The sequence below is a fragment of the Lytechinus pictus genome, chromosome 3 (genome assembly GCF_037042905.1).
Source record: "Lytechinus pictus isolate F3 Inbred chromosome 3, Lp3.0, whole genome shotgun sequence".
Taxonomy (NCBI): Eukaryota; Metazoa; Echinodermata; class Echinoidea; order Temnopleuroida; family Toxopneustidae; genus Lytechinus; species Lytechinus pictus.
In genome coordinates this window covers 8,227,182-8,242,158 of record NC_087247.1, presented here as the reverse complement: position 1 = coordinate 8,242,158, position 14,977 = coordinate 8,227,182, and the positions used below count along the sequence as shown (strand labels likewise).

The window sequence follows — 14,977 nt, the reverse complement described above, 5'->3', positions numbered from 1 at the left end:
TGAAAAATATAAGTGATATTGGAAGTAAATGTTATCTGAATTGATTTAACCTGTTCAGCCATTTGTTTATGATATGAGATTGAGCTAAGGTCTGTTGGGGCCGAAGTCGGCCGCAACCATTCACTCATCAAGGGCGACAAGAGGACAGATGAGAGCGAAGGGACAGGCAGATGTGTTGTGTAGTGTTTATTAATCATAAACAGAAGAAAAAACGGAAAAACGGGAAAACACCCTAGTATAATAAGGTCCCAGGAATATATGTCTCCTGGTCAGCTGCGCCCATGGTCAGCAGCCATGAACACTCAACAGCCTCTATATCAGCGGCTGGTAAATAACAACTGCAAACCTACAGTCAAAAGCTAATGTGCAGCTTCTAAAAGGGTCAACAAGCTGCGACGACTTCGTTTTGAGTTGTGCGCGGGATAATGTCACTGCCCAGCTACCGGGCCTTGCCTAATATATCTCCGCATTTAGATATTAATGACGTCACACTCTAATGCATCAAAATATGATATGCTAGTGAATATTAATTTAAATCGACATTAATGTGTAATATATATATGCATATTTATATTCATGCATCTATGTCCAACAAATGTATCATAATACATGTTTTTAAAAATAATAAAGGGGAGGACTATTTTTCCTCGGCGGGATGACACTAGACCCACGTGACCCAAAAGTGATTAGGTTTCGCGGTCTGTGATAAAATTTTACCACACCCGAATTGGTCGTAGGGTGGTCAAAAATAGATAAATCAAACAAAAAAAATTAAGAAATTAGTTTGGTCACTACAGGTCTATGGAAAGTATGAAATCTAATGGTTTTCAAGGGGTTAAAATAGCTTGATGCTGGATGAGCTCCACATCATTGATGTTCTAGTTCTTCTTGTAGTTTGCATAAACCTCAATGGAGTATCGTCACAAATTTTGCCAGTGAAATCCTACTCAAACCTGACGAGATCCGCCACTGGTCAGGAAGGCATGCTCCTTACATTAGTTATCATAGCATAAATTTTTTCGGTACGATTGCAGTAATAAAACCAATCATGAGAAAATTTTCTGGTAGGCCAAACTAGATGATTGGTTACATGATAGATTTCAGCCAATCACTTGATTAGGATCCGTATCATCAAACCCCCATTTTAAGGAAAAACATGTCATGAATGCATAGTCATTATATATGGTTGGAAAGTGTATCTTCTCCCAAATAATTCGATAAAATATTCATCTGGTGTGTCTTCACGCTTGGATAATCAGTAGGTATATTCTTTGCAGTGATGTCAATTTTGACTTCAATGACTGCAATGAGTGAACCTCAGATGCCAGTGATGTCATAACCCTATGTGAGTTAGAAAACATATCTGCAAATCCCTTTACAGTAAAATTAACTTGAAAATTGGGACTAAAAAGTGTTTATTAAACAATTATAATGTAAATTATTGAAAAGGTGTTTTGAAATGGATTTTAATGCAACCGTTGTAGGATTATGACATCACTTACATCCTGATTCATTCATTGTAGTCATGCCTTACCCGGTGCCTTACTTTGGCGCAATTCAAAATCTACATCACTGCAAAGAATATCTCCTTGTCATCCAAGTGTTAAAACATACCACGTAAACAGTCAGTCCGCAGCCCGTCCGAAAGTGCTCTATTTTATTCAGCGGTATGCATAGCCGTCCGTGGTTATGCATACGTAATGAGCTGTGAAGACGAACTTTCCGATCGGTGTTTTTTGCTCTTAGAATCGTTTATTCCTCACATAATTGGTCTTATTTTATAGATAAAACTTTGAAATTTCTGATCAGCTAAATAAAATGCACATTTAATGTATTTTGAAGACCGATATTTAGCTTAGAAAAAATGATTTTTTTCAAGAAATATATGTGAATAAACAGAGCGCATTTTTGCATCGAAATCACACTTGCGTCAAATTGATATTATAATCAATATAAAGCGTAGACATTCTTCTTTACGACTGAAAAAGAATTATGAAATTTCATGATGTAGCAAAGTCAGGAACCACAAAAAACCACGGCAATGTCCATCGCGAAATGATTGGAATTGTAGTAGAATTGCCGACGCGTTCTGATTGGTCAACAGCGGCGCACAGACTTACAACATTATATATAGCTTAAAATACCCAGAAGTAGTACGGAAGAGATCGATGGCGAATTGCGTGATCGCTATGTTTTGACGAGGGCAAGGACCCTGGTTCGAACCCGCCGGACTGTGTTTTTTTTTTTTTTTTTTTTTTTTTTTGGGGGGGGGGGTTGATGGGGATATGTTTATGCTTTTTCTTTAAATCATATTCCTTCATCGTTCCTACCCAGCTTTATTCTCTTTTTACTTTCATATGAAGTTCTATTTAGGCCTGTATTTATCAAATCATGGAGCTATTAATAGCTCTATGATTAATTCTTACTTCTTCTTAATCACTGCTTTTGATTTTCAAGTTCTTGATTACACTCATTTGGGCAGGGGTGGGAAGGGAAGTGAGTTAAAGGTCAAGTGCACATCAACAAAAAAGTATTTGAATAAATACAGAAATTTCCCTGTTTTAACACAAAACAGTTATATACACAAAACAATGGTATGCAAATAGAGTTGATTATGTCACTCACATCAAAATAACTTTTTAAATTTTTGTTGCATTTTTATTATATAAATTTTAGCAAATTTGATGTAAAAAACCTTTCTCGAATCACAATAGGTTACATTTATGGAAACTATGAATGTTAATGGAGGAATTAAAATCCCTCTCAAAATTTGTTAATGAAAATTAAAATAAAATATACATGTCATGTACATGTATCAAACAAAAAAATACACAAGAAATTAGAGTGCGTGTGACATAATCGGTTCTGTAATTTGCACATTGACCAAGATGAGCATATAATTGTTTTATAAAATTAGGCAAATTTCTCAATGTCAAAATAGTAATTTTTTGAATTTTGAATCATAGTTTTTATGAAATTCTCTGCAATACTTTATTTTTCTTTAAATTCAAATTAATTTTTTTGGGGGGTGGACTTCTCCTTTACTCTTTGCTTGGAATAGGGAATGCACATTAATATTTATCCACGAACAAAATTGTCTAAACATATGCAAATCAGTAATTGGACACATGCTCACTTTCCTTTCATCCAGGCCACTCTCTCACATCCACCAGGTTTACAGTCTTATAACAAAAATTATGAATTAATTATAATACCATCCCACCATAGCTCCATGATCACACAACATTCATACAGTGCTTCACAACAAATATTTCACTTCTGTTCATGCAATAATTACTGTGGAAAACAAAAACAAGGCGTAACCACATTCAAATACCGTTTAAAAGGACAAATATATTATACCTTTTGAAAAAAAAAAATTGTGAACATACATGGCACTTAACCTTCAGCACATTAGATAACATATAACAGAGTTGCTTGAGAACAAAATATAATTATGGGGCATTGCAAGAAACATGTTCAATTGCAAATCAACTACATGTTTGTGTTTAATCAAAGGACTTACCCTTAATTTTGGAATGTGTGATTGAGTAGAAAGTTTCTTGCAATGCATTAAAAATGTTCTTTGGTTTTGAATTGTGAATTTTTATTTTTGTCAAGCTGTATTCCTGTCCAAGTCAGTATTCTTAGTCCTCCCCAAAACTGTGCTCTAATTTTTTTGTTTCCAATATCGATAAAGATCAATTTTCTGTTGTATCATTATCAGTCCAAAATTTGCAAACGAAAAAAGGGCTTTGTCCAAATCATGGTCTGACCATTATAGTACATGATGGAATCTCCCAGAATGAAGTAGCAAGCAGAGACCAGAGTCAGCAAGTATGCAGATCTGTGTGTAGAAGAGACAAAAAAGAGAGAAATAGTCTAAATTATTCAAAGTATGAATTATGTTACATGTAAGTCAATTAAGAGACTAACTAAGTACTGTCTGTGACAGCCACAATTTTTTTATTTGAACAAAATGGTTTATAAATACTACTGAGTACGGTAGTACCAGACTTTTTACTTTGACTTTAAACTGTTTATAGTCTCTAGAGTAGACTGTCTGAGCTAATCATCATTTAATTCTTAACCGCAGCCTGGGGCAAAATTCATCATGGGGCTCAACTTCGACTAATTAAGAAAAAAGGTTAACAATTTTCAACATACATCAAGAAATATCTCAACATATATAAACTTGATGGAATTCGGAAACCTGATAATCATTTGAATAAAACTTTAGAAGGGATCTACTTATTAAGCTTCGTTAATATTAAGTCTTAATTAAAAACCGTCCACAGTCACAAATATAATGCGAGCCATCTGCCATCATTACAGAAGTTTCAACGTATGGGACCAAAGGCGAAATTCTACCAACCCGCGACGAACGTAATTTTGGCATTATTTTGCGCCATCGTGGAGTGAACGAGAAGGTTACTTCCGGGTAAAACGTAAATTTCTTGATTTTTAGGGTATCATTTTCTCTAAAACAAAAATATAAGGTGAGTTTGCGTCAAGTTGGTTCTGACATATTTTGAACAGTGACTTTTCTTCTTTCTAAAAAACCCCGATCGAAACAATTTGGTTATGTAGCAAAGTCAGGAACCAAAAGTGAAATTCCGACTACAAAATCGCAGTTAAAATATTACTAAAATAAGCATCAATTAAAGAGGTAAAAATGGTAGGTTGAAAATGTCGAAATATGGAAAATTATATACCAAAATGTAGATGAAGGTCTTGAGAATAACTTACCACAATTCGTTTTGACGTAAACTGAAGTTAGCGACCAGTACAGAGCTATAACTTCAGCCCCTCCAATTCAGTGGGAAAATCAAGCCAAATTGATCGCACGTTTTCCTTCGGAGACCGCTAGAGGGCCGCTGAATAAATCTCCGTGAATATGCTCATTATCGCGCGAGCTGCGGTCTGACTGTAAATATGGTATCAAATTATTTGGGAGAAGATACTCTTTCAGACCTTATATAAAAGTTATGTGTTCATGACATTATTTTTTCCTTAAATTGGAGATTTGTGACGTGTCAATTTTTTTTTGACTCACACGGTATAATTTATGATAATGACTGAATCTATTTTTGTTTGCCTGACATAGCACTCAGTCTTTGGAGAACGGTCATGCCTGTGATCTTGCCATCCCTGTATGTCCTGAAGAGAGTAGCTCTGACAGGTTACCTGTAGGTCTCCTGCTGCCAGCTCAGAATGTCGTGGCATGTGGCCAGGACCATGCTGCCATAGTAGCTAACGGCGATGTCTATACGTGGGGCAGGGCTCATGAAGGAAGGTAGGTGATATTGTATGTGCAGTAGGTGTTTGATCAAATCAAATGTTCATAACGTGTTTTCTAGATATCTGCTCAGAATGTGACATCATGACGAAAAACCTCCATTTGATAACACTATACCCCTATTTCCCTCCGCATCAATTCTCTTCTCCAAGTACAACAAACCCTTACTGCCCCAAGCAGTATCAAAACACCTGTGTCTTGACCTCGGTCCGAAGATAACAACAGCCCGGCATATACAGTCACAGTAGGGGGCCACACAAAATGGATATATGGCAGTGCATAGAGCATAATAGCTCCATGCATAGAGCTCTATGGGCAATGTGTGAGCGCGGTAGCATCCCTGCAAACCATGTCGTCATTTTATCCCCCTACTTTCCTAATTTCGAGGTCGATTTTCTTCGTTCGAAATTGAAAATCCATCCATCCATCCATAATTTATTGTTCGAAATAGACATGAAATGAAATACTCCGAAAATTAGCTTTGCCCAATTGATCGTGGGCCCGGCAGCCGCTGTGCAGCGCCAGATCGACGAGGCTCTATCCCTTTAATCGTTGAACGCCAAACAGGGTAGCAGCAACTCCCATCTTTTAACGTCTTTTGGTCTGACGCAGCCGGGGTTTGAACCCCCGACCTCCCGGTTGTGAGACGGACGCTCTACCAACTGAGCCAACACACCGGTGTTGGGCTAACATTGGATTTCTAAATACAATATGCCTTTGAAAACGTGATTAAATATCGAATACAATAATTTCATTCCGAAGGTCCTACTACAGGCAGAGAAGTCTTACGTAATAGCACAGCTGTTGTTTATCATTTCGTCCTTGGCTCAACGCTCATAATCTGGCCTGTGGAGGAGAAATTGAGACAGCGGGATTACCTGGCCAATCAGGGTTGATTGGCGCTTGGAAATGATTTTTTCAAATTCCAAACAGAAAAAGGGGTATAGAACCGCAGTTTGCAATCTGAACTGCGGTCTTTCTCCAAACGGGGGTTTGACGTAATGTGTTTTTTTTGGTGAAAATCAAGGATAAGATACTCAAACAGCCACACACAGATTCACACCATGTTCAGATTATCCACTGCTTGAAGGGCTAGGGGATCTGTGTGGCTTTGTGATTGTTCCAATGATTTAAAATTTTGATGTTAATTTCCTTTAGCTTCTTTGTGATTGCACCAATCAGTTAGATTAAAATATAAATCAAATATGTCTAAAGATTCACAACACATTTTCAAGCTTCATTTTTATTTTCTAAACGGTGTCCAATATTCAGATTTTGTTATATCTTTAATGTCATGCATTGTAAAGTTATTTATTTCAGCTGTCCCCTAATTCTGGCTCAATTATTTTAATCAAATATTTGTTCCTCCTGGTTTTCTATGGTTATGTTAAACATAAGTTGGTTACTTTTTTGTGCAACCTACCTGTTTTATACTATCATGTTATTCCACTTTGTAACTCTATTATTATGAAATGATCTTTGTTCACCCAATCAGGTGTGGGAGGGAAGACCTGTGGGCCATGGCCATTAAGTTGACCTATTCCCTACCCAGGCTACCTGGTTGGGTGAGAAAGGGTCTAAAAAATATTTGTATTTTTTGTACTATTTCTTAATCTTGTATTGTACATGCTATCTTGTTTTTGATTAAGTGCCGAATAAAATAATAATAATCACTTAAACTTGCTTGTGAATGACCTGTGTAATAAACTGGGAAGTTTGTTGAATCCCGTCTCATTTTTATTGGTCTTTCTTTTGCCATTTTTTTAGTTTGGATTCAGAAAACATTTGATATGAGGGGCTATATCCTCTCTGTGATTGAGCCAATCTCTTAATTATTGACATGTGCTTTAATAGTAAAGATTATCAAAGCTAACCTGTGTAAAAATACTGTTCTCTTTGACTGAGTGGAATTTGTGCAGTGCCCTTGTAAAAGTTTGATCAGTTTCTCTTGAAATCTTGCTTGTTTTTGTAGGTTAGGTCAAGGAGATATCATATCTCTCGATGGTAGAGCGCCCCCTCTCCGAGTAGAGACGCTTCACATGCATGGTATCCATGTCCGGGCAGTGGCTTGTGGGAAGGAACATACCATGGCCGTCACTCGAGATGGAAAGGTAAGAAAGGATGTCAGAATATCTCAAATTTGACAAGCAAGTACTCAGTCTAAATTTTTCCTACAGTAATTGTCACTGCATTGAGAAAAAAAAGCACAAGCTGTAAATGTTAGAAAGAAAAGTAAAAGCTCTATATCAATAACCGGTATATTTAAATTAACTTTTTTATATAGAGAAATGGAGTGGTCATTGTAAGGTCTTGCAAAGAAATCAAGAAACAACCAAAAAGAAATAAAGTTTTAAACATCACAAAAGTCAAATATACAATAAAATGATAGTTTGTAATATAGGATATTTTGAAGAAACACATATGCATAATATGAAAGAGAAAAAATAAAGAAATAAGGAGGGAGATAAAAAGAATAAAAGGACTAAAAGAAAAGAAAAGATGAAAGAAGTTTATAATGGAAAGAGAGGAAGAAGGACATAAAGAAAAGAATAGAAAGAAATGAATAAAGGACAAAAAAATGCAATATGGTAGTAGAATGAATTCAGAATTACTTGTCCTTTGTTTTATACTTTGATTTTGATTTGATTTATTTATTTACCAACAATATTCACATGTTTATAGGTTGTGAAACAAATTGCATAACAGTTACACATACATGTATAATAAATACCATTGTAAATGGGACCAGAAAATAGCACAAGTGCTAGTCGAGCCTGGCCCCAAAATGCACATTTAAGAAGGAAAAAAGCAAACTATATATTATGATTGATTGGCATCTGTTTGTTCATCCAGTTGTACAGTTGGGGTAGTTCCTCCTATGGTCAGCTAGGTGTAGGAGACAGGAATGTCCACTCCAGACCGGTTGCTGTGGAAGCTTTGAATGGTCAACGATGTCTGTCGGTGGCCTGCGGTCAGCTTCATACACTAGTGATAACACAAGGTCAAAGGTCAGTAAATAGTTGCCTCAAAAAAATGTCCAAGGTGTACAGGGTATGTGAGGTTATTTTGATTATATACTACATAAATTAAATCCTGTATGCTGATTGGTCCAAATAGCATCATGTGGCCAAACATATTTCTCACTATTTTGCGATGTTAAAAATGAAACGCCCACTGAAGAAAAATGCTATTCCATAACATCAATGATGGACTAGTACACACTACTCCATCATTGATGTCACAGATCAATGACACAGATTGCGCAATCTCTCGGGCGCAGGCACAAATCCGCGTTCCACTGAGCGCGTAACTTCAGGAAAAGTAGGTCAGTCAGCGCTGCGCATTATCTTTATTTTGGTTCAGATTTTAAAAAAGATGAACTACGTGTAAAAGAACTATATTATCAAGATCTGTTGTTCTAACTTATTAAATGTAGGATATAAAACAAATATACCAGGCCTTTATTTCGAAAGTATAGAGGGAATTATTCATCCTCTGTTGTATTGGCAAAATTACTATTTTTCCCTTTTGGGAAAAAATAGTAATGCCAGTCCAACCTCTGACAAATAATTCTCGCTATACTTAAAGCCTGGTATATTTGTATAAAAATTCCTGGATTTGGCACCTGCTAGAACTGCAATTCATGTTATCAGGACTGGGGCAGATCCTAGATTTTATTTAAGATAGGGCAGAAAAAATCTCAGAAATGTTTTACCAGAAGAAAAAGTGGTTTTTGTCTCACCTGCATAGCAGAGTGAGACTATAGGCGCCGCTTTTCCGACGGCGACGGCGGCGTCAAATCTTAACCTGAGGTTAAGTTTTTGAAATGACAGCATAACTTAGAAAGTATATGGACCTAGTTCATGAAACTTGGCCATAAGGTTAATCAAGTATTACTGAACATCCTGCCTGAGTTTCATGTCACATGACCAAGGTCAAAGGTCTGTTAGGGTCAATGAACTTAGACCATGTTGGGGGAATCAACATCAAAATCTTAACCTAAGGTTAAGTTTTTAAAATGTCATCATAACTTAGAAAATATATGGACCTAGTTCATGAAACTTATACATAAGGTTAATCAAGTATCACTGAACATCCTGCATGAGTTTCACGTCACATGACCAAGGTCAAAGGTCATTTAGGGTCAATGAACTTTGGCCGAATTGGGGGTATCTGTTGAATTACCATCATAACTTTGAAAGTTTATGGATCTGATTCATGAAACTTGGACATAATAGTAATCAAGTATTACTGAACATCCTGTGCAAGTTTCAGGTCACATGATCAAGGTCAAAGGTCATTTAGGGTCAATGAACTTTGGCCAAATTGGGGTATTTGTTGAATTACAGCCATAAATTTGAAAGTGTGTTGGTCTAGTTCATAAAACTTGGACATAATAGTAATCAAGTATCACTGAACATCCTGTGCGAGTTTCAGGTCACATGATCAAGGTCAAAGGTCATGTAAGGTCAAAGAACTTTGGCCACGTTGGGGGTATTTGTTGAATTGCCATCATATCTCTATAAGTGTATTGGTCTAGTTCATAAAACGTGGAAATAAGAGTAACCAAGTATCACTGAACATCTTGTGCGAGTTATAGTAGTTTTCAAAATCAGCACTGCTGCTATATTGAATCGCGTGATGCAGGTGAGACGGCCAGAGGCATTCCACTTGTCTTAAGAATATTCTGATAACAAAAACTTGAATAAACTCAATTACCCCCAAAGACCAGACATGAAAAAAATGAATAAATAAAAGAAAAATAGGGCACACTGACATATTTGAGTAAAATCAGTGTTTTCATGAATAGATGAAAGTATTATGTTGAGGTTTTAATCACTCTACCAACAATGAAATTGTCTCCAAATGAAAATTGCATTCTGAAACCAGTTGATGTGAGGGGCTATAGCATCTCTGTGATTGAACCAATCTCTTAATTATTGACAGTTGCTTAGAAAAGATTATTGAAGCTAGTATGTGTAAAAATATTGTTCATTTTGACTAAGTGGATTTATTTAAGTGGAGTTTGTTTGGTCTCATCTCACATGGTGTAATCCTCTAGTTCATCTACAATTAGACTGTCTACTAGCCATTTATTTAGCCGAATTACCACATTTTTTGTCAACCATTGTCTACCAATTTTTGTCAACCATTGAAGGTCAAGTCCACCCCAGAAAAATGTTGATTTAAATAAAAAGAGAAAAATAAAACAAGCATAACACTGAAAATTTCATCAAAATTGGATGTAAAATAAGAAAGTTATGACATTTTCAAGTTTCACTTATATTTCACAAAACAGTTATATGCACATGCAAGTGAGAGAGTCGATGATGCCCCTCACTCACTATTTCTTTTGTTTTTTAGTGTTTGAATTATACAATATTTCAATTTTTACAAATTTGACAATAAGTACCCTCTTCTTTGTACCACAAAATATTAAAACAATGATAATTACACATGTTCAGGGAGGAATAAAACTTTGTTTCACATGACAATGGGGAGAAAATTAGAATATTTCCTAAAGTGGGTATTAGACCAAATGTAGTGTAGACCGAACAGTAATTAGACCAAAGGGGTCTAGCTCATTTGGTACAAGACTATCTGAGAAGTAGACCAGAACAACTGCTTGTGGACCAGGGGCCCATAACACAAAGCTTAGCAATAATCGTAGAACATTTTTCTATGATCGATTCCATTGACTACAATTTACAATCAATCGTAAAAATAAAGCGTACAATCAATCGCTAACCTTTGTGTTACGGGACCCAGGTGAATTTAAACTGATTTGTCAACCATTGATATCCCCAGATTATGGAGCTTCGGATGGGGGGTCCATGGTCAGCTGGGGCATGGAGACGTTGAGGACCAAATCTTGCCAAAACTTGTCAACCCGTTCAGTAAAAGTGCAATAGTTGGGATCAGTGCTGGTTACGCTCATAGCGGAGTACTCACCAACGATGGACAGGTAGGTTACCATGAAAACAATAGTTTTGTGTAGATACAGAAGTGAAAACCAAAGGATGTCATATTGGCAGAGTGTCTAATATTGAGGGTCTTTCCAATTTTGAAAAAAAATGTTTGATTTTTGCAGTAAGTGTAATACTGATATAGATTCTATTATACTTTAGTTATATTTGTTTTGTTCTAGATTTTTCTAATTGTACTTGTTTTTATTGTGTTTTATGTTGAATTAGTGTGGAACTTCAGGATCATTAATTTATAAGATCTTTCTAATTTCTCTGTGATCCCTCCACTATTCTTGTAAATATGCTCACTTATGTCATAATGTAAATTATTTGAAATATTTTATATTTCTTGATTTGTATGTTTTTTATGAACGTGAATAAAGTTCAAATTTTCATTTTAAGTTCAATGTATTGATAGATAAATGTAACAATCATGAATAAATATATTGGAATTATAATGCCATTGTTTTCATTAGCACATGCCACATTTTTTCTTCTACAATCATTTTATTGTGAGAACAGACATGTCATTGGGGGCGCTTGCTCATTCCAAATTCTCTTTCTGATGCCTACATTTACCCATTTACATTGTGTGCATAACAACTTTTCCCTCCTATTCTTCAGGTATGGATGTTTGGTTCCTCTGCATTTGGTCAGCTTGGCACTGGATCTGTAGGAAAGTCAACCGTACCAATCCATCTGGAAGCGTTAAGTTCTCGGCATGTCAGCATATTAACATGTGGTTACTATAGCAATGTAAGCATTCAATTCTTATACTTGGTTGACTTGATTTGATGGTTCTTCTCTCGCATGCATAGTAGCAGAGCGAGACTATAGGTTCCGCTTTTCAGACGGCGTCGTCAACATCAAATCTTAACCAAAGAATAAGTTTTTTAAATGTCATCATAACTTAAAAAGTATATGGGCCTACTTCATGAAACTTTGACATGATGGTTATCAAGTTTTACTAAACATCCTGCCAGAGTTTGAGGTCACATGACCAAAGTCAAAGGTCATTTAGGGTCAATGAAACTTGGCCATGTTGGGCGTATTTGTTAATTTCCATCATAACTTTGAAATTTTATGGATCTGGTTCATGAAACTTGGAGATAAGAGTAATTAAGTATCCCCGAACATCCTTTGTGAGTTTCAGGTCACATGTCCAAGGTCAAAGGTCATTTAGGGTCAATGAACATAGTATTTTAACATCATATGAATGGTGTTTTTTGCGAGTTTTATTCTATAGTCATTCTCAAAGTCAGCACTGCTGCTATATTGAATCGTGTAATGCAGGCGAGACTGCCAGAGGCGCTCCACTTGTTATGTTTATTTTTTATTTGAAAAGTTGATGTGATGTTTGTAATTTTAAAGTGAAATTTGTTTAAGAAATTGATCTGATAGCACATGGGTTGGATTATCAGTATCCGGCGGCCCATTGAGGCAAAGTGCATTCAATAGGTAGTCCTTAATAATTAATAATTGCTGTGTCTTTGTAGATTCTTAAGTGATTCTCTCTTAAGCAATGTTACACCATCGACCTATTTCAATAGAAACTCTTTTTCAGGATTGACTTTTTAATCAGAAGAATTTCCTATCCAAACTTTGTCATCACCTAGATCGCCATCACCTGCAACCCCCAGAAGGTGTACTCGTGGGGAAAGAGCCCTCTAGAGTTGAGACAGGCGTTGCAGCTCGCCAGGAAACGTCATCACGCTCGTCACAATAACCCTGATCCTCACCATCAGACTGTATCACGGCTTCCGTCCCTTCCGCTCGAGAATCAGCATCTCTTACCATCCCTTGTACCGACCAACATACAAGCTCCTATCAAGCAGGTGAGATATTGCTTCCCCTCCAGAAATACTCACTATGGTATCTTGATCTGAAAGAATTTTACCATCAAGTTTTTGTCCCTTCTACTTAAGAATCAGCATCTCTTACCGGCCCTTGAACCCATCAAAACACAAGCTCTGGTCAAGGAGTTGAGATATTGCTTCCCCTCCAGAAATACTCACTATGGTGTCTTGATTTGAAAGACTTATACCGTCAGGTTTTTGTCCCTTCCACTTAAGAATCAGCATCTCTTACTGGCCCTCATACCAATCAAAATACGAGCTCTGGTCAAGGAGTTGAGATACTGTTTCTCCTCCAGAAATACTCACTATGGTGTCTGATTTGAAAGACTTTTACCGTCCGGTTTTTGTCCCTTCCACTTAAGAATCATCATCACTTACCGTCCCTTGAACCCATTTAAATACAAGCTCTGGTCAAGGAGTTGCAGTACTGCTTCTCCAAGGGAAGTACCCTGGTTGGTATTAAATATGGTGTAAATAAAAACATGATGTCTTCAGTTTTTCAGGGGCCACTGAATATTGCTGCACTAAGCATTTTCCTAACATTCAAAATATAACCCCCCCCTTATACATTCAGTTTGCATGTTTGGGCTTGGTCCTGTATATGCAACTCTATGTTCAGTGCATGTGAATTTCTGCGATTCTAATAATATTCTAACATAGCATTTCTGTAAAATAATGATCTTTCTTGTTTGTCCAGCCCCCATTTTTCTGCATTCTTAAATGATTTCAAAAACTTCTCTAGTCTTCGAGATTTACAATTTTTCATATAACCTAGAAAACAGAAACAAATCATTTCAGGAATGTTGTGCTTAATATTGAGGTTTGGATGAACATGTTTTATGGAATTGCTCAGCATTTCTAAGTGATTTGTAAGTGTATTTCCTATTCACCTAAACTTGTTTTTACCTTCTCTTCCCTTCTCACTTTTGGTCTCTGTATCACAGATGACGATGTCAGGGAACCACTACCTGATGTTAACCACTGTTGGAGATCTTTACACATGGGGTAGCAATGACTCAGGCCAGCTAGGCATGGGAAACAGAGTCAATCAGGTAACACATTGAATAACAGCATTCTATTTCATTCTGAAATTATATGGAAAAGTTTCAGTTCCGCTATTCTTGAGCTCTTGCTTCAAATGATTTTCCTCACTTTTCTGTCTAATCTTGAAACATGCAACAATGGGAAAAGTGGGCTTTTTTTTTGTTTAAAGGAGAATGAAACTCTTGGAGCAAGTTAGCTTTTGTGAAAGCAGAAAAATCAAAGAATAAGATCAACAAAAGTTTGAGTAAAATAGGACTAGCAATAGAAGAGTTATGAGCATTTGAATGTCGAGATCACTAATGCTATGGAGATCCTCCCATTGGCAATGCGACCAAGATCTATGATGTCACAGATGAACAACTCTCCCCTTTTGGACACTGAAAATATACCCCAAAACATCTCTTTTTGCTCATTCTAATCATATGACAATCGAGTCATCAATGATATAATGTTGTGAAACCTCTGTACTTGTCCTCTCATAAAGAGAACACATCACCTTGTGATAGACTCTATAAAAGTGAGAATATAAGTAAAATAAGTACTAAAGTAATGAGGGAGTTGTACGTGTGTGACATCACAGATCTTGGTCGCATTGCCAAAAGGAGGATCTACATGGCATTAGTGATCTCAATATTCAAATGCTCATAACTTTCTTATTATTCATTCAATCTTCCTCAAACTTTCAACAATATGTTTCTTTGATTTTTCTCTTTGATATGGATTCAGCTGGTTTCAAGGGTTTCATTCTCCTTTAAACTTGTTTTTGGTATAATCATGGGGAATCATTAACAATTTCTGAATTCTACTCTTTG

At 36.3% G+C, this 14,977-nt stretch overlaps 1 protein-coding gene across 4 annotated transcripts in view; it reads left to right on the top strand.

The window, feature by feature from the left end:
• LOC129255948 (uncharacterized) overlaps positions 1-14,977 on the top strand; it is a 63,438-nt gene that overhangs the window by 36,985 nt on the left and 11,476 nt on the right. For all 4 annotated transcript variants that reach the window (XR_010292892.1, XM_064096282.1, XM_064096283.1 and 1 more), the window contains 7 exons: positions 5,108-5,296; positions 7,272-7,410; positions 8,153-8,307; positions 11,108-11,264; positions 11,890-12,021; positions 12,882-13,100; positions 14,066-14,173. Coding sequence is in view for 3 of the 4 variants with exons in the window: in XM_064096282.1 (XP_063952352.1) it covers positions 5,108-5,296; positions 7,272-7,410; positions 8,153-8,307; positions 11,108-11,264; positions 11,890-12,021; positions 12,882-13,100; positions 14,066-14,173 (1,099 nt within the window). In the remaining variant the exon portion in view is untranslated. The remainder of the gene's footprint in view (positions 1-5,107; positions 5,297-7,271; positions 7,411-8,152; positions 8,308-11,107; positions 11,265-11,889; positions 12,022-12,881; positions 13,101-14,065; positions 14,174-14,977) is intronic.